The 24,764-nt window shown below is 36.0% G+C and overlaps 2 protein-coding genes across 2 annotated transcripts in view; one reads left to right on the forward strand and one right to left on the reverse strand.

Moving 5' to 3' along the window:
- Nucleotides 1–6,319, reverse strand: part of INSYN2B (inhibitory synaptic factor family member 2B) — a 40,872-nt gene extending 34,553 nt beyond the window's left edge. Inside the window, exon 1 of the mRNA XM_037398283.1 lies at nucleotides 6,168–6,319. The gene's annotated coding sequence lies outside the window, so the exon portion shown is untranslated. The remainder of the gene's footprint in view (nucleotides 1–6,167) is intronic.
- DOCK2 (dedicator of cytokinesis 2) overlaps nucleotides 1–24,764 on the forward strand; it is a 197,715-nt gene that overhangs the window by 112,632 nt on the left and 60,319 nt on the right. The window contains exons 28-29 of the mRNA XM_037398282.1: nucleotides 7,490–7,588; nucleotides 9,395–9,489. Of these exons, the coding sequence (XP_037254179.1) occupies nucleotides 7,490–7,588; nucleotides 9,395–9,489 (194 nt within the window). The remainder of the gene's footprint in view (nucleotides 1–7,489; nucleotides 7,589–9,394; nucleotides 9,490–24,764) is intronic.

Consider the following 24,764-nt stretch of genomic DNA (forward strand, 5'->3'; position numbering starts at 1 on the left):
CTTTGAAAGAAACTACAAATACTACAGTAGCTTATTAATTCTTACAATTTCCAGCCTGGTTTTATTGTTCTTTTTACAAATTTAAACTAATTACCAGAGTACCAAGACAGTGCCCTTAACATGGAAGGGGACAAATGACAACTGGAACGGCCAAATTAAAAGCAGTTTGGCATTAGCGCATTTCAAATGTCAAGAAAAGTATCAGACTCCTCATGTAAAAGTTTATCTGGTTGTTTCAGCTGCTAAAAAAGGAATAGTAATTTTAAATACATTTAATTTTAGTTTCTCAGCAACTTTGCTCTTATGGCTTACTTAACTACGCCTAAGTAAAAAGGCAGGCTCCAACCTAGCATATGGGTTATCTCCAGGTAAGGCACTGGTGATTTTAATCTTAGCCTAAAAGATGGCTTCATATTGGCATTTGCAAAGGTTTCATTGCTGGATTGCACATACTTTGACAACACCAGTATTTATTCCTCAACAAGAATGTCTGGTACTAAACAGAGTTAAATGTTTTTCCATTAATATCTTCTGGATTTGGTGAGGTTTTGATGGCCTGGTAACAAAAACCATTGTGTTTTTGGAAGCTCAAGCGCAGCTGTGCTGTTGTTCAAAAAGAAATGATAAAATCTTACATCATTTATAATGAAATGTATTGGTGAATTCCCTAGAGATTGCTATTAATTAATCTTAAACATACCCAGCTGGTAGATTTGTTAGTATAATGAATGCGAGTTGTTGGAAAATTATTTATATTCTTTGTAAGATCAATTTAAAAGCAAAAGAAAAGTTTCTGAAACAATATGACTTTCAGCAGTTTTAAGCAGATTTATTATGATAAAGCTTTGTTTTAACCATTCACAAATATATTGTGTTAGTCTCATCTCTAATCATGTAGTTGAAGTTTAATTTAATTTTTCTGTCTTCATTGAGTGCAGCTGAAAAGGAACAAAATCAATTAGAGTAGCTTAGTTCTGGGAATACAGGAGGTGGCTCTGTTCAGTTTTAAGAAAGTGAATCAGCATCCAAGACAATCATCTCCACAACATGTGTAACTTTAAAATATACAGCTTAGAAATAAGAGATGTTGCTGCACCTTAATGAACTTAAATCGCTCAGTTCTACGCTTTACTCTTTCACCTATCTCCCTTGCAGCTAGCATGTTTTACTTTGTAGTCCTATATAGTTGGCAATCCCATTTGAGTTGTTTTTTTGCTGTTAAATATTATACCTCTGGGCAGAGGAACAGCTCCAGCTCATCCCAGCCATGGTATCACTTCTTTCAAGTTCCCAGTTTGGTTTCCAGTCCTTTTAAATGCAAACAGCTGGCCAAGCTTTACCACAGTAAATAAACCAGGGATAATATTTTTAATCTTATTCTTCGCTTGTATTTCATATGTGTGCTTTCATTGTTTCCATGGGATACTGACGGCATAATCTTTAACAGGGGAACAAGTGCAGTGGGACCTTGGCAGGATAACCCATCCTTTGCCAACTTGACTAGCCATCTGGTTTAGAGGCAACAGGGAAATGAAATAGCACTTTGAATAAGAAATTAGTGAAATAAGCGGCCTGAAAGCACTGGGATACTGGGATACCTGGGATTCTCAGTAGATATCTTGTGTACCAGCGCAGGAAGTTTCTTCTGGCCTGTGAGGCCAGTCTGAAACCAGCTAAAGTAATTGTGGTGAAGCAATTAGTGGATTGCAGAAGAGGAGGGAAGAGATGCAGCACAAAGCTGCCTGCATCCCTGAAGGCAAGGATGGAAGATTTCGTCTTACACAGCAGAGCTCATATTGATAGTGCAGACAGAAGTGGTTAAGTAAGGAGTTGGGGGTTTTTGTGGTTGTTTTTTTTTTGCATTTTTTTTTTTTGGTGGTCTTTTTTGTAACTGTGCTCTGGACAATCTAGTTCAGATTTCAAACAATGATTGCTCATTCCAAATTATTGCCTTCTCACTTCATTGTAACTAATGTTATCCATGATTTATTTGTACGTACACCTTGACGATAAACACAATGTTAACATTGTGGGAAAAGCAGTAAATTACACAACTGTGTTTGGGCACAGACTTAAGCACAAGTTAAATCAATTACAGTAGAGTGCTTATCCTAGCTAGAGACTGTAGCAGAAATTCTGGACTGGATTTATGGCGCAAAACCAATGAAAAACCAAAACCCAACAGCAGGAAAGCATTGCAGAGAATGAAAAATGTTTTTGGAATATGCTGGTAAATCAAGACAAAGGTAAAAATAAATAAAATTCGATGGCAAAGGATATATTCCAAAAGAATCATCTTAGTTTTATGTCATACTGTAAGCCATTGTCTTACTGCTTTTATCTATGTCTGAAAAAGTCTTAAATGAAATAATTTTGAAAATGCCTTGATTGTCTACCTTGTAACATATCTTTAAATCTTACAGAGCAGCTGCTATTACAATTTAATTGTGTTATAAAATTGTCCTATATTTTTCCATCTGCTAGTCTGCTGTTTTTATAGGTGCATATCCTTTTGGCTAAATCATATGAATGTAAACAAAACAGTAGAACAAGCTAAAACAGTATAGCGTGTTTTCAGTCAGAAATCAAAAGCTGTCGGTAAGATGTAGAAGCAGGATGCCTAAGCTTTTGTTCAGTCAGCTAAAAGACAAGATGACAGAACCAATGAACTATATGAATATATAAACGGAAAATTAAAAACTCAGACCTACCAAGAGTACATGAATCTGTTGTTATAAATTAATTTAGTAAGGTGTGCTCCTTGGCAAGCTACAAGGAGTCTGTGTGGATTAGAAGCTACTTTCCATTTCAGACACACTCTACACATCCGATGAATACTCTCGGTTGTTGCATAGCAGCCTATTCTAATGTTTACATTTTTGCACTTTTACAGCTATAGAAACAGTACATTTCAGAACAGCACATGCGTTGGCAGTGGCATCTCTTTATAGAGAATAAACAGAACTACTACATTAGTAGTTCACATTCTGCTTATTTTTTCATTTCAGATAGCTATTGTTTAGTGTTTGCATATTATGATAAAGATGTTTGTGCTAACGTCTACATATGCCATGGTTCTCAAGGTTTAATGTGGTTTTCTGAGGAACTGACTTCAGACCACTGTGGTTCTTCATGATGTCACTGAGCACCTTCCATACTTTTCTGGTAATTGTGTTGCTCTTTAGCTCATGACACTAAACAGGTGTGATGACTCCATAATTCTGTGAAGGCATTTTTTGGGAGGCTTTGTCAACTGTGGGCTTGTGCTACAACATAAATATTGATGATTTTTAACATTAGATTGAAAGAGTTGATGGGTTAGCTTTTCTGTAGTTACATTAAAGACAAAGTATTTCTGATTTTCTTCCTCCAGAAAGATTTTTGCACTTCTTTCTGAACAGGGGGGTGGGGGGAAAAAAAAAAGTGTTGCCTGCAGAAATTCTTGGTCACTCTTTTTATGTGTACCATCTTTATATTTACTGTCACTAATGTATGATGAGTTTTGAAACTTCTAGGTTAACAGGAAAGGGAGTTCAGAATTAAATCTCATCTATGTAGTGTGATCAGTTCATACACCACAAAAATGTTGGATCTTCTGGGTAAGATTCTTTGCCCAACACAGAAAACTGTGCATTAACCAAATGTAAACCATCGTTAGTGGATATAGGGCTACAGAGTGTCAGGATGGTGGTATATAAAGGAGTCACCTTAATTGTGAAGGTAAGTAAAATGAGAATTTCTGACATCCAATATTCTGCTAAAATGGAGATATAGAAACTACATCATCTTTGGTCTTCAGAAGTCTTTGAATTATTAGGAATTATTCATGTTTCTAATTTTTCTGCTTTTTAATGACGTACATGTGGTTATGTATTTACACTCAAGGCTCTACGTTGGTAAAGCACTCTATTAATGAGGATAAATGTTACTTAAGTGAAATAAATATCCTCCTTAGTCCTTCCAGAAGTGCACTTGCACGAAGATTACCCACCCTACAGCCACTGACATACTTCTACTAGATTAGAATCAGTGTAGCTGCATTCTACGTTATTTCTGATGCTGTTTGTTTTTCCAGCACATTTGCTTTATTTATTCTTGTGGTGCTAGTATTATCTGAAGTTACTACGGCAACCTGTCACCATCTGCTATTATAAAGTATGCTGGGATTTAGTTGCTAGGTGTTGAAGTTTGTCATCTTACTCATATGACCCTAATGTTTTTCAGATGTTTCTTTTCCTGTACATGTTGCACCCACAGCTAATATGCACTTTAACAACAGTGGAAAAGATTCTGCATTCTTTCTGCTTGACCTCAGAAAACTCTATTTGTTTTACAGAATACATCTATGATCCCTTTTGATGTATTTCATATGTAGTCGATCAAAGCAGCATTTCTTTGCCACTATTTTGCTGAGTTTATACTAAAGGCAGTCAACATTATAGTTAATTTTCTTTTCATATTAATTACCCTTTTTTAAAGTGGACGGGGAGTTCGAATGTTTCCTGAGACATTTTCTCCCCTCTCTCATTTTCATTTGACTACCTATTTACTAGTATTCCTGCTCCCAATAGATGTCTAATGTTCATACTATCAATTTCCTTATTTATTTACATATCACTTGAAAGTCTTTCAGCCAATTGTTTAATTAAAAAAATAGAACTCAGTGCTGTTTCTGTCCAAGGTTCTTTTATATTTAAATGGAAGCTAATGTGTTTAAGTTGTAAAATATATATTTTTATTAGATCTTTTCACGGTAGTGAGTGTATTCAGAGTTATTTCTGTTCATTTTTCTATTAGTATTATCTCATCAGTCGTGTTTACTTTGGTACATTTATTTTTTTATACAGTTGACCTAGTTCTAATCAACCTTTTCTGCTGTAATTTACAGAATAAATCCTAACAATCTGAAGCACAGCTTAAATGACTTTTTAGGATTCTGTCTGAAGAACTTCACCTTCTGTGCCATAACCTTTTCTATACTACTATTCAATCCCTACAGACAATGCTTGACTTAATGAATTTTTGAATCATAATCATTAGACTGTTGTGTTTGTAGGTAGTGCTTGATTCTGAATTTCTTCTGTTCATCTAGTGAGCATGCAGTCTGCAAAATGCAGTAGATCGCTCCTCTGTAGAACTTACTGTATTTTCAAGCAGTTTGTGTGCTTTTTGCACGTTCTAGTAAGAGGTACTTAAACAGCACAGGAGAATTTAAGTGAATATATAGAGCTATTTGCAGATTTGATCGCACCTCTTTATAGTTCTATATCACACTTCAGTTCCACCAGTGAGAATGGAAGTGCTGAGAGTGCATGAGTACTTCAAAGATCTGAGGCTGCATCTGAGAAGTGAATCTTTGTGGCTGGCATTTGGGGATCAGGAGGGAGGGGCAAGCTTTTAACCTATAAAGAAGCTAGCAGTTAATTTCTAATAGTTGAGGCTGCTGGCAAGAAAATTAGTAAAGATCAAACAATATTTGTGTATTTCTCTGCTTTACAGTTACATGGAAATGATGCAAGAAGTTTTTGTCGCAAACCAGCTTTACTGTCACCTTTTTTCTGTATCATTCAGTCCCACTGATGTGAATTTGACAGGTTTGGTGCGAGGTACTGACCAGCAATATCTGTTCTTTCCTTATGGCTCTCTTTGGTAATCAAGGCATATCATCTGTTCATTTTAAAATCACCATATACAGTTACTAAGAATAGGCATTCATGCTGTACCGTAATCACAGATATAGCTAGACACATTTTAGAAGTTGGTTTCAACAAAAGAGATAACCTTCTGAAAGTATCCCTTTAAGCAACATAATACGTCTTTTCAGTGCTTGTGAAGGAATGCTGCTTATTTAAAGAAGTGATTATCTAACATGAGTGTAGAAAGGCATTCTGTAGTGAATGTTTAACTACTAAAAATACAAGCTGCTTTTCATGTACAATTCTCTAACTTCTCTCAGTAATCCTTTTTTCAAAATCAAGACATCAGAAGAAAACCCCACGCAATTTCATTACTGAATCCTTTTCAATTCATTATTACTTTCAGCTATATATTTAATATCACAGAAAATATTCGTCTGATCCCTAACTGTAAAAGTAAACTACTACAGCAGGAAAACCAGCATTTCTTTTTAGAAGAGCATCAGTACCCGAGAACACACGATTCCTTACCTGAAAGCTTTCGATTTACCTGCAGAAAATGTGTCTTCTTAGCCTTAAAAAGTAGGCAAGCCTCTCACTAGCACTAATGTGGCTCCAAAAGAAGGGATAATAGGTCCTTTATATTGGAATTTTCACTGTTTATATGCAAGAAGTGTGCTGGGTCTGCTCACGTAGGAATAAATAAATTAAAAAAAAGGCAGTACAAACTGAACAGCAGCTAACATGTGAAAGTGAAAGACCTCTAGTGGTCGTAACCTGAAGTTAAAGGCGGCTGCCTTTCTCGAAGGGGTAGACAAAATGGTTGGGTACCACAAACTGCAGCTGATACTTCGGTAACGTGTGCCTTAGTTGCCGTTCTGATGTAACAGAAGTATAAAGTGAATCAGAGTTAAACAGAGAACCTGTTCAGTACCAGGTGGAAATTAAATTCTGGTCGGAGGGGCTGTTGACTCCCTTGTATCTAAACCACTAGGATGAAAAGATCCAAGTAAATCTAGAAAATTATTTTGCATGCTCCTGTACTTAATAGTCTCTTATTTTAATAAAATCCAAGTATTTAAAACAGGTTCACGTTTAAAACAACAATTATAACTTCAGCAAAATAAAAAAGCAGCAATAAGGAGGATTCTTCGCTGTCTTAAAGGGAAACTGCAAATCATTAAGCTCACTGTTAGTACTCGAGAGATAAATGTCTTTTTCACTTTCAGTGAATTACAGTGAAAACCTAGGATTATAAATAATTCTATAACTTTCAGTATTTTTACTTAGGGATTGAAAAACATAAAATATCTCCTTTTGTGGAAGTTCGAAAGAAGTTTTGAGAGTTGAAAGTAACACTATTGTACAGAAGTTTTACAGAGTTCTGTATAGCTAATTAAATGTGTTCAGAATGTAAAAAATAATTTCTTGCACTATATCTTCCTGTGGATGGTCTGTGTTTCTAGAATGATTAGACAATTTTGATGCTGGTATATTTTCTTCCTAAGAACTCCTAATGGAAGAATTCTAGACAACATCACATGCCTTTCAGAAGTCTCAAGGTAATACTGAGTTGTACTTTATATATGGTTTTCTTATCACAGCGTGTGTTTCCACACAGCGTTTCATAAATTGTGCAACGTTCTCACCAGAGTCTACCCCTTGCTAAGGGTAGTTTTTGATTGTCCTTGGTATGTTTCTTTCATCTGAGCTTGCAAAAGCTTGAATGTTATTTCAGGTTTATTCACATAAAAGGATTTATTAGTCATTCAGAGCACTTCAACTTTAGAAAGAATACAATCCAATATTTTAAGTAATCTACACATGTTGATTTCTGTCTGGTTTTCTTTCAGAGTCATTTTGTGGCATGCATGACGGCAATCTTAAACCAGATGACCAATCAGCATTATTCAGTTTACATTGAAACTTTTCAGACAAGTTCAGAACTAGTGGTGAGTACAAAATAATTCTGGAGATAAGTAGTTTGCAGTATTTTATTTCTTGTGGAAAATTCATAGTACTGTTCTGGCGTGTCTTGTCTTATTCTTCTTGGAGTGCTGTTTGTTTCTGCATGTTTTCTGCCTCTATGTCATTGTGTTGCTTCTGTCTTGTAACAGTGACTTTCGACAATAATACTGTAATCAGAAATTTGGAAAGACATAAATGTCTCTGTTGTTGACCCTAGTGCTGAGGTGATAATATAATAATAATAATTAATGGGATCTTTATGTTACAATATTCTGAGGAGAGGGAAAAAAACCCACAACAAAAAACCCCACCAAAACAAAAAAACCCGCACATACCCCCTGAAGAAAACCAACCCCACAACAAAACCAACCCTCAACTAATTGAACCTTCCCTCCCCACTTTGTACATGGTGATTAATTTCCACTTTTCGTTTTCACTATTCAGTCTATTCCTGGTCCAAATAATGTTGTATGCTAAATGCAGTAAATGCCTTATTGCTTCAGTGCATCCTTTTATGAGAGTTGTTTCTGGCATCATTTTATGATACTTGTGGTATATTCTAGCTTGTACCAGTGGTCTCTAGACCAATATTCTTGAATGTTTCAGTAGTCCTATGTCTGTCCTTTTACATTCCTGATATAACTCTGAAATAAGTCTGGGTATTGGCAAAGGTTTTGATTGCACCATCTACAGTTTGTCTATGGAGGTAATATTTTCAACTGGCAAGATTTGTCCATTTTCCTTTCTTTACTAAAGTCAAAGTGGTAGCTTTTGCAATTCTTCATGTGCTTTAGCTTACTTGAGAATGTAACAATATTTTAACATAATTTCAGCTTCCAGGCAGATTTGGTACTTGGTCCTAGAAGTTTTAGTAATCCTTAAATTACTTTAAGTTTTGCAGAGGAGAAAGAAAAGAAAAAAAAAAAAAAAAGACATCAATATATTCAATGGGTTTTGCTGTTTTTAAAGGCATTGGTTTGCTGTCTTCTCTTTTTTTTTTTTTTTTTTTCCCCCCCCCCCATACTGTAAGTATATGTCAGTGAAGATGACAAAGATTTGTTTTCAAATAGTGCTGTGGAGATCTATTCTTCACTTGGTGCTCTATGTAACATGACAAGAAAGAGTACAAACTTCACAGAGACCTGCTTGTGAGGTTTTGGTAATAGATAATGACAGCGTGGTAGTTGTTCAGACTTCTAGATGACTTGCTCAGAAGTCAAGGGTAAAGGTAAGGGTAAAACTGCCTATATGTGCTATATATGAAATAGACCTGAAATAATTGTGTTAATCTTCAAGTTCATTGTACAATCATCTCTAAATACTTCTAGGAAAATAAGTACCGTTTGTTTTGTTTGACAACTTCCTGGCAGTGCTTTAAATTTTTAATTTCAAATACTAAATTTGGACTAAATGGACTAATTAAGAAATCCTTTCTTTTTCAAATCTATTATTTTTTTATGCACAGTGAGCATATGCATTTTATGCATAGCATTTGGCTAATTAATAAAAAATTCAACAGCTTTTCTTCAAAGTACAATAACTTTTTCCGTTCATTTGTGGGTTATCTTTTCTTAAGAGCCCAATGTAATGACTTTAGCTTTCATTTGGAATCTGAGACTGTTGTTTTACAGTACTTCAGTTTCAAACTTGGGCTTACTGATGCCACCAGGAATTTGTCCATTGACTTCACTGGGAGCAAAGGGGAGCCCTCCATCTTAGTTCTTCAGTCGCAGCAGAAACATTTGAACTCTGTTGCACACTCACAGACTTCCTGTATTTTGTTCTTCTAGGACTTCTTGATGGAAACATTCATAATGTTCAAAGATCTCATTGGAAAGAATGTTTACCCTTCAGACTGGATGGCAATGAGCATGGTGCAGAACAGGTAAAATGGGTCTGGGGGATCAGTATTCATGTTCCATGTGCTTGTGAAAAGTGACTTATTTCATATTGTACAAAAAGTTTTACCATGCAGTCTAGGATGATTATATCATTCCAGTTTGGTGGATGCTGAGCAGATCATCATGTGAAATAATTTAGTGACAACACATTAAATAGCTAGCTGCCTGTGCTTTAAGTCCACTTACAATAGAAAGGCAAGAAAAGAACTATTTAACAGTAAAGCAGAAGTACATAGTTGGTCTTCATGTTGACAGTCAACAGAAGCCCAACTGTAAAAGGCCTGTTTAATCTTAAATGTTTAGTTTCTGCACAAGGTTAGAATGTCCTCACTAATATGTCAGCAAGTTCATTGTAATGCAAAAGTTACAAACAGATTTCTTTCTGAATTGGTATGGTAGCTTCGATTACTAAAAGATTGAATGATAAAGACAAATCTTTGAGCACAACACAGTGTAGGAGGTTGGATCCACAGTGCTTACCTTAGCTCGCATAATTGAGGAAATGTATTGCTATACTACAGATGATTTGGGAGATTCATCATGAGTGATTACTTCAAACTCAGGTATATTGACTCTGCAGACCAAGACAGAACCTAAGCAAAAGTTTAAATAATCAAATTTATTGTGCTACCTATTGTTTGCTCTATGAGAGCTTGCTATTAATAAGAAATCTTTATATTATGAAATTGACTGAAGGAAATGTCTTGTGGACATAAACTGCGCAGATTGTATACCTTTACCCACAGCTATAATCTGTCTGTTTTGGTGTCACCATAAATAATGGTGGGATAAACAAAGTATTGCTTGATCTGTTAAGCCACAGGACCACTTTTGTTTTGGTGTTAGGATTGCAAGTAGCTTAAGTGAAATTCCACGTCATATAGATTTTTCTGCTGCCTGAGCTCTTTTCATTTTGTCATTTCCATATCATGTGATACTGTATTGGAAAGAAAGACGTGATCTTTGTGCACCTCCACCACTGATAATGACTTTAGACAGCTCACTTGGGCAAGCATATCACAGACTGATTCCTTCAGAGTATCTTTGAAATATTACTTTTTTCAAAAGGAAGGAGATGTTCTTCCCTTAAGGTGTGAGTTCTGTTGTTTATTATGGGTATCAGTTAGAAATTAATGTTTTTGGCAACAAGGAAAGGCTAGTATATAGTGTACAGGATGGGCTGCAAGAGGATTTATTTCCTAATAACTGTTCCCAGCCATTCTGAAGTACTAATTTTTTCTTTTTGTGTCTAGTCTATAACAGAGGAAAGCAAGGGAGAGTTGGAGTGAGAATGCAAAGTAAAATACATGGCTGCTCCAAACAGTTAGTTGATTCAATTGGTTTATTTGTGGAACTTGTGGGCAATGAAGAGTTTCCTCAGTATTTGAACATGTAGAAGTTTTACAGGCACCTGCATATGTAGAAGAAATTGAACAAAAAAGTAGCCATGAGCATGTGACCACCTTAACTTGTGTGTGGTGTTGTTTTTTTATTTGCTGGGTTTCCTCCTCTTCATACTTACTGAAGTATACTTACATACTTCATGGCTGAAAGCCTCACTGAAAGACATCAGAATTTGGGAAAAATTTAATTTCATTTATATTTTTTAATTTATTTGGATGTTACCTTCTGAATTTGGGAGCTGAATTTATTCTTGCTTTATATTCTTAAAGAAACACTTTGAGTTTACATGCTGGATTGGATTATGAATGAGTATGCTTTTTCTTTTTTGAGCAAGACTTCTGTTGGTGAGTTGGGTTTTGATCACCTATACTTGTTCACCTATACTATCATTATTTTAGTTTTATAGAAATGGCACTAACATTGAGTTTTCTAGAAGTCACAAAGAGACTAATCTGAGAACTAAGTATCGAAGATGCATAGGTTCCAATTAACTTAGAAGTCCACAGATGGTGTTTATTTGAAATGTCACAGTTATGTAACTTTACTCTTCCAGTTTTATAATTTTGAGAAGGAAAGAACAGAGGATACTTGATAAGTTGGTAACTGCCTGGAATTGTTTGGTCCCGAGGAGAAGATGAGCTAAGAAGATTTACAGCATTATGATATCAAAGTTTGATATTGAATGCATCTTTTAGCTAGGATTTAAATGGCATGCTGTTAAACAAAAAGGTTTTCTTTTCTGTGTTCCGTGATTCAAAGCAAAGATTATGGTTTTAGTGGGTAGTGATGATGGCAGTGAGGACACAAGTGCCTAAACTTCACTTTCTGTCACTCATGTCCACTCATGTTCATGCAGAGAGATCACTAACCCCTCTTCTGAGGTGGGCAGATACATATATGCTGGTGGATGTGTTCATTCCAGGTAAAAATTTCTAAATTATAGTAGTTTTGCCCAACTTGTTTCTCTGTCTGAGACAGTCTTCAGCCTGTAAAGGTAAAATCCAATTCAGTGCACATTCTTACGTTGCTGCTGCTGCAGTTTGCAATTATTTTTAATGTAGCAAGGAATACTCTCAAAAAATATCAGTTTAGTACTGAAGTAACCCAACAGTCTTCTATTGCATGTAAGCCTATCAAACCTTTCATATGTAGAACTGTTTCTCTTATCTGGACAGTGCTGTTAACATCTGCGTTATGCACAAGTGTAGGATTTTTTTTATTCTATGGGGGAAGGGGAATTTCAGTCCTTGTTCAAAGAATATGCCTTTGGGGCTTGGGGGTGGTGATATGTATGTTGCCTCAGTTACTGACAACAGAAATCCCTTTGTGGTACTGTACATTTGTTGATAATGGCTCCTAATGAGTCTAAACTTTGTGGGATAATTTGGTCCAGGCAGGCTCTGTGCTCTAAACCTTATCCTGCCTGGGACAAATGAAATGAAAATATTTAAAGAACAAAGTCAGCACTAAAATGGAAAGGTTTAGAAGCTATTTAACAGTGCTTCTGTAAACACATTGCTTACCTAAATTGACTTGGCACTGTTTATAAGCTTTGATTGTGTTGCTGTTCCCAAGTTTACGTAAGGAAATGAGTTATTGATCTTACTTTCATGTCTTAATTTTATGTTATATCAACAACTGAGAGGGGAAATTTTGGTTATTAGTCTTTATAGAAATTTGGGTTGTTTTTTTTTTTTTGTTTGCTTGGGGTTTTTTGAGGGGGCTGGCATTCTATGAAATAAATCAAAGACTGATTTAGATTTCTGGGTTTATTTTATTAACATGCCATAATCCAAACCAGAGAAGTAGCAGAGAAAAAATCACAAGGGATCAGACTGGGGTCTCTTATAATAATGAGAGAAGAAAATTAAAAAAACCAAACCACCCACAACCAAACAAAACCTGCACAAATTGCTAATGCAGCTAAGGTTTTGCATTCTTAATTCACCTGTTCTGAGCAGGAGGTTACATGCAGGCCTTTTTATGCCCTGAAGGAGGTATTTTACCTTAAGTCTTCCCCTTCTGAATTTGTAAAAATATTGGTTAGAGGCTGTAAGGCATGCCTATTGTGTAACCTAGCCAATGGCAGAATGTAGTTGGCACTTCTTCCCTATGGGCATTCAACAAAGCCTGACAGTTTTCCCCAGATAATCTCTTGTATTTTGTGCCTAGCAAGGAAAGTGGGCATTGGAGGAATATTGCTGTAGGATATACCGCAGTACAGAAATGCAAAATCAGAGTACATTTACTTAGAGGCAGAGGAAAGGGATGAGCATAACTAGTACTGCAAGTTTAATCCTGTTTGTGGGTAAAAGGTATTCCTAATAAGCAGGACACTCTAATTGCTCTTATACATAAATAAAGACAGACAGTGCATGTAGGATATTGGGGATATTTCTACTAAATGTTAGAAGTCTGGGAAAAATGAGAGAATGACTGCTTATAAGGTCCAAAGGAACGGAGAACAGACACATTCATGTCCAGGACAAACTGGTAGGTGAGTTGAAAGAATGGGGGTAGAAGCTGAATTGACTAAACTTAGTAAAGTGTTGCCTGTAGCAGGCTGAAATTATTTAACTCAAATACTTTAAATTACTATTATAAATAACATGCTGTTTGCTCTCAAAGCATGTTCTGATTCCCAAAGCCCATTTGGAGGAGGCAGAAGCTTTGTGTGCTAGACCCATTGAACTGGGACTATTCTATTAGCGACTGAGAATCAAAACGGGGGAATGAACTACTTTTGCCCCTGCCCCCTCCATTAACAGTAAGATGCAAAGAACACTTTTTTGTGGCGTGCTAGGTGGGGCAGAATGCTTTGGGAAATTGTAAAATCCTCACTGAGATCATGAGCGTATAATATCTGAGTTATTTTTGTGATCCTCCATGGTAGATTTAATTAACTTTTGTTCTAATGAAGGTTGCTTACTGCACACTTCTTACTAGTTGCTACTGCTTATATGTGCACTTTATTCCACTTACGGGACTTAGACTATTGGCTATTATCTTATTAAAAGCAGTAATTCCTGGGTACATGGCATTTGTGGGGAAATGCTTTGCTGGTTTAGGTAATACCATGTAGTCTGCTTCTTTCTCAGCTGTTCAAAATTTTAATTTAGAGGCGCATAATTCCTGCCAGGAAATTTTTGTACATTATTGTCAACATAAAGTGCATAGGGAGTCAGATTTGCTGAATAGAAGAAATGGTTAGTGGGGTTAGCAACTAAAGGGAAAGTACTCACAGCCCTTCCTTCTGTTCCTCTGGGCTTTGAAATGGTAATTGCTTAGATAGAGTTTCAAATTACTTGATCTTTTCATAATTAGCAGCTGGAATCAGTTTTGGTTGGTGTTGGGTCTCAAGTGGCTTAGTAAGCACTTTATTGTTTGGGTGTCCATCTGAGCTGTTTTTTGAATCTTGTTGACATTATATTTAGGCATTTTAAAACAAAAGGAAACAGTATTTCCCAGTACGTTTCAAGGTCAGATCCTGTTTGCTGAAAAACTAACGTGAGATAACACTGTAGGGTATTTTCTAACACCATTGGTTAGGCTTTTTCTAAAATGTTTTCATTACCTGTATATCTGAGTGTTTTCAGACATCTGTCGGAGTCAAGTGTTCCCCAGCCCTTTTTAAGCCTAACTTGAAAGGTTTAGCGCTGCAGGTATTTGGCAAAAGAGCTGGAAATGTTGCCAATTTTCTTTCATTATCCATACTCAAAATAGCTACTTATTGGCTGAGGAACTGCTTTGTAACACCCTCAAGACCTGGTTCTCATGTAGCTCACGTGTTAGAATGGCATTATCAGTTCAGCAAAATCTCATTATGGCTTCAAATCAGTGCCACCTGCATCCCCAAGCACCTCACCATCTCTCAGAGTGCCAGGAACTGTAGATCCTGTTGGTAATATTAGGCCAGCCAGCAAAATGAGGCAGAATAAGTTCCTGTTTGTCACCTAGCAAGGGACTGTTGGGGATTTCTTAAGAGAAGGACCATAGGGATTCCATACCTGAGTTTTTTTCATAGATCATGAATGACTCTGTTAAACACGACTTCTGAAAAACATGTTTTCCACGCTACACATATGCATATTTCTGCACAACTCTGCCTTTGAATCCCAAAAGTCTTTTCAGAAGTGGCTGCTTGTAGTATTAGTCTGGTGAAATTCAACAAAATGTTGCTTTGTGCATTCTGAGGAGATGGCATTTTGGAATTTGTAGTCTCAATCTTTTAGTAAGCGCACATAACAAATTCAGTGGCTGTTGGACTGCTTTTTCTTTTAAGCTTTCTGAAGAGAAAACCTGAACAGCTGGTAGTCACAATTTAAGTGTGTTTTCCAAGAATGGTGTTTATAATAGTGTTTGGAAGAGAAAAGCGAAACAAAACACAGTTGGCAGCAAGTAGGAAAACGTGCCTTTTTCAAGCAAGAAGCTTAAGTATTTATGGGAGAGATGTTACAAACTATATTGTTACTACCAACTTGCTAGATTTCATAGTATCACAGAATATCTCAAGTTGGAAGGAAGAAAAAACCCCAAATTAATCAAAATATTAGAACTGCTGCTCAGTGTTCCATCTATGTGTTGCTGGAAATGAAAGTTTGCAATATTTTCCTTATTTTAGAAATATTTGATATTTTGGTATATGTATTGATGTCAGTAGGTATTGTGACTGTTCACAGACACTAACGGATCTGACTATATTCAAGGTGCACAAATTCAACTGATGAGTGTGCAGTAATATGGTGTTCAATTTGTAACAATTGTGATGTTAAAATCAAGAATACCATTTTAATTATGAAAATAGGAAACAAAATCCTCCTTAACTTTTAATTCTTTGATTATTAATATGAAGTGGCTCTGCTGTCATAGGAAATGTAGAAGAAAACTCAGTTTTACTCTATCCAGCTATGCTTTAACAGTTTGCATAAAACATTGCCTGGCTCATTCTTTGTCTTGCAGAGAATAAAAAAAAAGAGGTGTGTATTTATTTATTTATTCCAAAGAGGGGAAAAAATAAAATACACATAGTTTAGGTTAGTTTTACTCTTGTTTTTCAAAGATGTATGGAGACTTTAGATTCTAAGGTTGGATGATGGTGTTGTGGTTTATTTGGCACAAATAAGGGAGAATTTAGATGGCTGATCTGTTGTATACAGCTGACTTCTGCCTTTGATCTCCCTTTCCTCTGGCAACTTTTGACTGGCCTTGGCATACTTGACAGAAATGCAGTTGTTTTTCTTAAGGGCTTGAATTTTCAGGGGGTCGGAATGCATTTACACCTAGGCTTATGGCATATTGTGGAACTTTAATTTTAATATATGGAGAAGTATTTAAGTATAAATGCCTGATGAAAATATTATTTTACGCATGTGTGCACAAGAGGGTAAATGAACTATTATAACAAGTTCAAACAGTTTGTATTGTTCAGTCATTGCATTAATAGTGTGATAAAAAGATGTGTCCTTGGACAGTTTGTGTTTGCTATGAGTCTGAAAGCATCCTTGCTGAAATGCAATTTCCCTGTTAATATTAAGTCCCTTTCAGAGGCAAAGGACGTTTTATTTATTTATTTTCTTGGTGGAGTATTTGGTATTCAGTGTCTCAGTATTCTCAAATTTTTATCTCCTCTCCATTAAATCTAGGTAACTCTGTTTCCTCATCATCTTTTCCAGTCCCTACAGAAGTCAGTGTTTGTAATAGGGCAAATGGCATAAGATTCGTCCTGGGAAAATGGAATAAGGCAGATAAAGAGAAGAGGCAGTTGTTTCACTGTGGGTTGTAAATTTACTTCCATGGAGAGTTAACGCTTCCAGCTGTGGCTGCTATGTCTGACTGAGTCATTTAATGCTTTGCTGTCAGTTCTAAGCCTAGCAGAGGGCATCTCTTCCATCTGTAGGTGTTCGAGTCTCGTTGTGCCTGATGTAACCCCACTTTCCAATCACTTGCATCTTTCCAGCACCAAATACTGCAAGATGTTTATTCTGCACTAACTCTGCATGTTGCTGGTTGTTACCCATGTTGTGGAATTATCTGCTTACCAAGAATCTAAACACTTAATAATGTGGTGACTGCAGCAGGTCATCTGCTCAGCAAGATGGGCTGTTGCATATCACGGTCTTGGTACACAATGGATGCCTATTACGTTTTGATTGCAGGCGTTTAGTCTTTTATCTAAAATGCAGAGAGAAAACATGCTGTGAGGTATCCCTTTCCCACTCCCACTGCAGAGGATCTTGTCTTTCTTGGTATCAGCTGCTAGGATGCTTTTACCTCTAGAGTATAAGGTCTCCTGAACTAAAAGTAAAGTATTCAGTGGAGAGAACAGCTCAACACAGCAAACCAACTTGTTTAATGTTTTCAGAACATCAGACAGATAAACTGTTATTTTTCCAGATACAGCTTTGACTTGCATACAGAAATCTGTAAGGACCTTTGCTATGTGGCTCATTATGAAAAATTTTTTGTTTGTTTTCAGGCATTGTAATTTTAGTAAAACATTTGAGGATTAAGACAAAGAGTAGTATTTTCCACTCTGTAGAGCATACATGCAAACAAATAAAAAAAAAAAAAAAAGAGCAGATTACCCACATAAATTGCTTTAAATATGTCACTACAAAAAAGGCTGAAAATATAAATTCAGGATTCATTATTTTTTATCAGATGTTATAAATGTTATTGAGCATTCTTTCTGTGTTTTCCTTCCTTATGAGTAGCTTTGGCCAACATTTCATATCTTAAGAGATTTTCAGGGAATTAAATATATACAGTATTATCATATGTAACAGTATTTTAAACACTTATTTTTATACTTTTAAACAGCAACATCACAAAATAACACTGCTGGTATATTATGCATTTGCTGTATAATGATCTTTTTTAAAAGTCATTATCTGCTGATTCAATGCAACTTATTCTGTGTTGATACAGTTTTGGCTCTACATACATAATAAACCCCAATGAGCAGCAATTTGACAAAAGCCAGATGCATCTTTGTCTGTACCTGTAATTATAGATCGTATTCTAAGCTTCATAAAAAGCTAGGCTTCCTTAAAAGTAAAGTAATTATGTAGTCTAGACAAAAGGTATTAACTTGCTAAATATTTTTAAAAAGAATATCTAGAAAATCAAAAGTACATGTAGTATGTTAAAATATAATGCAGGTATAGGGAAGGAATTTCAAATACAGAAAGCTTATGTAATGGGGGAAAGAAAAAGCAAGCCCAAATACTACATTTTACCTTTAAAGCTTTATGGTGAGATTCTGAATAAAATACAGAGCCACTTAAAGACCAAACCAAAACAAACAAACAAACACAAAACAAATAAAAAAAGAAACAAACCCTGAGACAGCATTATCCACGGGGTTATCAATTAGTTTCATGTACTTCTCCAATTTAAATCCTTTGATATATGAAATAGTAAAAGTATGTCTAGAAATACATCCTAGAAACATCCATGAAAATATGTTTACCAAAGTATCAGCTCCTCAGCATTCTTAGGTATATACAGATGAAGACAAAATGATAGGTACAAATATTACAGTAAGGGTAAATTAGTGTCAACAGATGAAAACCAAAAATCAGTGGAAGAATGGGGAAGTAATTTTGCAATATCAGTTCAAACGTCCTTCAAAAGTGAAGGCCATGAGAGTTTTTATTAGTACACGGCATCCTGATATAGCCATGTTAGGTCACTACATTCATGTACACCAGTTGGGTTTCAGTTTTGTATCTTATTCCCTTGATCTAGCACTAAAGGCACAATGCAATTTTTAATTTTTATTTTTTTAATTCATAATATTTCTACTGTGCAAACAATAAGCTGAAATGCACAAAGAAGGAGAATAGACTGAAAAGAGAAGATACAACATATGGAAAGTTACTGAAAATACCTTTCAAACCAAGTTACTCGTATCACAGTCCATTATGACAGCTTTCTATACAATTTGTTTCAAGCAATGAAGTTTCTTAAAGCATGCTAAACATCCCATTTTCAAAAGTTTGGCATAATTCTGTACCAAATACACAATTTTGAGAATGTATTCTGATTCCTTAAATGGGAGATAAGCAGTCTTTAAAACATGTTTTAGGTAGATGCTGAAGGAAAAGCTACATATAAAGAGACTGTTGGCAAAGTCAAGCTCTCAAATGGAAACTTGACTTGTATAGCATCAAAGCAATTGCTCATTCTTGTCTTCCTCTAGATGTTGCATTTGTACAGCTGTCAAATTAGCTCTAATACATTACAGTATGTATTATTTTTGTATGCCTGCCATAGCTATTCGAGACAAATTTTCAAATAATACTAATAAAGAAAATGAATTGTACATAATAAACAATTTATAACTGAGACAAGAGAAGCTGGTTAGCAGTTATTTTCTGACCATGCTGTTAGGATAAACTCTCTGCCTCTACGCTGAAAAAGAATTCCGGAAAATAACAATTGCTTTATCATTAGAATTCAATCTGAATGATACAAAAAAATATTCTTCAGTCTGTAGTGATACTGAATTGACACAAGGCAGAAATATGATTAAATTATACTACTTTCTTTGTACCACTGGCCATATTTTTCCAGTTACCATAGGAGTGGATTGCTTCCTAAGTGTTGCCATTATTGTGCTCTTAATAACTAGGTTTCACATAGCTACAAGGTTTCCATCTTGCATTGCCCTTCATTTTTAAATCAATGATAGCTTGCCACGTTATTAGGAGATAATTTCTGCCATTGCTTTGTAAAGATTTTCGTTATTATCTTTTCACTTATTTTCTCAGGCTTTCTCCTGCTGTTCTATTTTTGTCACTGAACTAGTAAATGTGTATTTCTAATCTCTTCTGTCACACTGATTGCTTGTCCTCTCTTCTGGGTATTTTATATCTTCCAGGTTTAGTTTATAATCACTGATCACTGTTTCAGTCATTGACAGTGATTGGCGTTTGGGATTGGGTCTGACCCACTTTGCTAGTCTCCTCTTTATTTAACATGCTGCCTCCTAGCTCTGCACACAAGAAGGAAGAGGAAGGATGACAGAAGCTTACAAGAGAATCAGTTGACTTCAGCTGCATTTCCTTAGTGCTTGCTTCACATTGAAATACCTATCAGGAGTCTTCTGCAAAGCATTTTATGAGGATGCTACTATCAAATCAACATAAATTATGTGGGAGTATTATTTTGGCTCTGCTATTCCCTGCTCCAGATTTCGTATAATTGGCACACTGGCAAGATCATCTCTATTGGAACGCAGAAAATATCTTCAAAATAATAATCAATGCATCTCCTAGGCTTTGAATGAGCTCCCCTCATACATTTCACATCTGCTGAAGTAGAGGGTTCACTGAGGAAAGTGCTGATTGATCGGCCTTTGGGGATAACAAAAAAAAAAGCCTGCCAAAGGGAAGCTGGTGTAACTGCTTACTTGAATTTGTGGACCAAATTGTCCGAAGGAAAAGCACGTAGGGTTTGTGGGAAGGAGTTCTGAGTTTTAAAAACTGTCATAGTTTTTCAGATGTGATTTTAAAACAACATATAATCCAGCATTTTAATGGTTTCTTTCAGTAAGAGCTTTCACAACTGCATAGGAAATAATATTATTTTAAAGCTTATCTCTATTTTCTGTGTCTGATTCTTCAGTAGAATTTAGTATTTGATTAATTTTTTCCACCTGTCATTACATCAGTGTAATCACAACGTTAGAACAGATGGCAAATGTGAGTTTGAGTTGATGCTTATAAATACCCAAGTGAATTAATTCAGCCTTTAGGTTGCTATCTGGGTTACTCATCTCAAAGTTGAAGAACTGAACTTCCAGATTTGAGAGCCTTGTGAGCTTGAAAAGACATTGAAGGGCATCTCGTTGCTGTTGTACCACTGATTTAAAAGAATTCATGTGTTAAGAGTCTAAGGAAAGCTCAATTCATTATTTTGGGCAGGTTTATAATTTAGTCACCTTTCTTAAAATTAAGTTGTGGACCCAGAATTGTTTTATGTCTGAAACTAGGCACAGAAAAAGACCAAAATCCACCTAAAAACAGGCAATGCCAATTTAAGTTTTTCAGGGGGGTTGAGGATTTTGGGGTTTTGTTTTGCCTTGTTTGTTTTTTGTTTTTACTGCAATCATCTCTTTGTTTTATGCTGCAAGGAGCTGATGCACTAATTCTAACTTCTTTACTAAAAATAACGTGGAGTTCCAGATCTATATTTTAGGTTTATCACCTATTTGCACTTCAAAAGCAAGGACAATGTGGAGACCTATTTTACTGTTAAATAGAGTCATCATCTTCTAAGGAATAGCCTTGAAATCCTACTTTGATTAACAGCATGTTGTTTATGACTACAGTTTTTTCTTTGTTCCCTTAGCCCCTCTCCTGTATTTTGTTTGAGGGAGAATCAGTTTGAAGTCAAATTTTTATCTTGAGGTGACACATAAATTTTCAGTTGTCTGTTTTAAATTATTTATCTATGTTACTTAAGGTATTGTTCTATCCCTATTTAGAACATACATCCAAGTATTTGAAATGAAGTACAGTTGCACAGGATTCTGTTAGTTAGGCATTCTTTCAAAGCCAAAATTTGAAAGAAATTTCTCTGACAATACGATAAATCGAAGCAGAAGCAGCAGGAAATCTGGAAAGGTAAAGGAGATAGCAGCAGTTGAACCATGGTAATTCTGTTGCTGTCCTAAGCCAGACCCTTGCCTTTTTATGCCCGGATTAAGCCCAGAGACTTTGGTCTTTGATGATCATCCATAAATCTTCAAGCCCAAGAGATTAGTATGAACTGTAAATTAGAAGCATCCGTCCTCATAAACTGAGGAAATACAAGGGAAATCATCGTAGGTATAAACATTTCAACTATTTTAGATCACAAACTGACGAGAAATTAATTCCATATTAAGTAAAAGGAAAGTTATCTAAAAGAACACATTCGTACCCCTATGTGATGATGAAAATTAAGGGAAAATGTGACAAGACAAAAAAGTTAAACAGAAAAACCGCCAAATTACATTATCTGTATGCAACATCAGGATCCTGTCCTTTGGTCACCCCATATCAGTCTAAACTGAGCAGCAATCCTGAAGTGCAGAGGAAAGGTAAGCTCCAATGACCTGTTCTACGAGCAAGGGAAATTAAGTTATATTACAGTGTGACAAGATAACTCCTTTCAGTAATTTTTCTCAATAACTTCAGAATTCAGACAGTTTGTATTGTGTTTCTCTGAGCTGTTCTGGGGCACTCTTTTGCCATCTTTTTTCTACCCACATCTTATCCATTATCTCAGTTAGAATTGATAACTGAATAATTGTGTAAGGAATGATGACTTCTCTAGTCAAATGACTTTAACTCTCTCCTCTTGGATCAATGTTTAGCTCTTTAAATGGGAATATGCTGTCAGTAATCATTAAAATGATATTTTTCTCTTCCTTTCATCAAAATCTCTCAGTGTTTTATAAATATCTGTTCAGCTTTGTACTTGTGGCTAGTTAATTAATACCCCTTTTCACTGAAAGGGGAGACTGAGGCATATAGGAATGAAATCATTTAGTCAGGACATCATGGCATGGGCAGGAGCCAGGAATAGCATTCAAGCTATTGCCTGAGTGACTTCCAGTGACAGAAATAGATACACCCTTTAGGCAAAATACAAATGCATGAAACTATTTGGAACTTGACAGCCTGGAAGTATTGCGTGCTTCCTGTAAATATATCATTCGACTATGTCAGATAAAAATATCTGTAAAAATAAAAAGGATATTCACATAAGTTAGCTTATATATAACCATATTGTATAGAACCCTGTAAATATTTTTAATTTTATCAGTGATTTTTACTGGACATTATGTACCTCAGTATTTCTCAGGTGTCCTTGGGGCTTTTTCTGTACAGCTAATGTTAAACTAGAAGCTCTTCACAAAAACTTTAAAACAACGATACCGACATACACAAGTATGTCCATATCATGAAATAGATTTGCACTAATAAATTTCATCTGTGTGTTATAATTATTTCTACTGTATCTTGCATGGTATTTCTGTGCTAAAAGACAAGGTACCTAAAAGCGTGAGGGTGTTTTAATGTAAGATGAATTATCAGCACCATACCGGATTCTGCCCAAACAGCATTTTTAGGTGACACGTTGCACTGCGTGCTGGAGTAGTGTGTAAATACACAGAAGTTTGAAAATAAAAAAAGCTTCAAAAATGGAGGACACCCCCTCCCACTCCAGGAAAGGAATTTCCGAGTGAAGGGAAATGCTACTATATGAAAGCTAGAGCTGAAAAACTTGATTACATGAATTGGCAAGAAATATACTTGGTAAATCAAAGAAGCATCTACAGCAATGTAGTTCTTCAGAAAAGATGATGTTGAAAAGGCCTTGACCCAAAACTCCTACTCAGAAGAGTAATGGGGATGCTGACAGACAGAATAACATGTGGGTGTCCGTGATTCTGCCTAGCTGTGTATTTTTTTGTGTGCTGTCTGATGTAGACCATCCTTTTTAGAATCCCCTTTTTTTTGCCAAATATTAAACTGTTTGTGTCAAGCATCAGGCAGTCTTGTAGAGATAAATGTACCCATACAAGTAAAGTGTTACGGAAGAATGTGTTTATTTTCTTGTGGGTAGTGTGGGGCAGCATTTTCCAGAATAAGACCTGATCACATAAAAGGCTGAAAAGGAAGTACAACAGCCTGTTCAGGCCAACAGAGGTGACAATTGCAGTGGATTCACAGGGTGATTCTATGATTATACAGAGGTGGTTTAGGAGAGTGGTGATAACCTGCAAGAACTGTATGGAGCATAACGAGGTTTCTTGAACTTGAGGTGATTTGATGACACTCAGATCAGACCCTTAATCCATCTGGCAGGATTAGCTGAGCTATTGTTTAAAAATTTGATCAGACTATGCCCTAGGCTATTGGAAAGAAACTCATCCAAATGTGTGGGATGATGCAGTAGGGTAGCACAGCATCCTTAGAAGTCTGTTACCCTCCAATGCCATAGTTACTGTGGTAGCTGAAAACGTGGTATCCTTTGGATCACATTAAAAAAAAAAAAAAGGGACTTTGCAAGATGTAACACCATGTATAAATTATTTGTTTCCTTGATCACACCAACAGTACAGAGGAATGTTACATGGATGGAAAGAAAATGTTGTTCTTTAGGTTATTGCAAAGAATTTGTTCCATGTGGAAAACCATAATTGTAACAAAGGATTTCAATCTAGCCAGTCCAATTGTTGCCCTAACGAAGTAGGACACTTCTTTGGACTGTTGTTTAGTCATTAAATAGGATTCCCTGTTATAAGCCTGCCAAAAGCTGAACTTTTGTCTTACCTCCCTCATTAAGGATCTGAATCTAGCCCTTGGAAATTTTGGGGGTTATTTTGGTGATCAGACTAAAATTCATGTCACTGACTATTCTGTTTCTGGTAGTGGTTTGGAAGAGGCTGCCAAGGGAACAGTATAACAGCAGAGCTGGGAAGAAGGAGCACTGCTGTGCTCTCCCAGGCTGCAGTGACCAAGGACATTCAGTACTCCTCCCTTCAGTTTGGTCTTTGATGTGTCTGGCTACTTTTACACTGGCCAGTATAAAATTCAGGCATTCACAGCATCCTGTAGAAATGAACTGCATAGCTGAGCAAGATTAGCATAAAACCTCTCTCTTTTTGCTTATTTTGAATGTGCATTCTCTTTTTGTTCAGTGCCTTCCAGTGTTTGTATGAGAAACAGTGAACAGTAAGTTTCTCATCTCCATGGTACTTACAGTTTTATAGATTCTGCCATAATCCTCCTCAGTCACATAGTGTCCCCTGACTAAAGAAACCAGATGTCAGGCACAATCCATTTAATGTGCCTAA

Source organism: Falco rusticolus, chromosome 8 (genome assembly GCF_015220075.1).
Source record: "Falco rusticolus isolate bFalRus1 chromosome 8, bFalRus1.pri, whole genome shotgun sequence".
NCBI classification, from domain to species: Eukaryota; Metazoa; Chordata; class Aves; order Falconiformes; family Falconidae; genus Falco; species Falco rusticolus.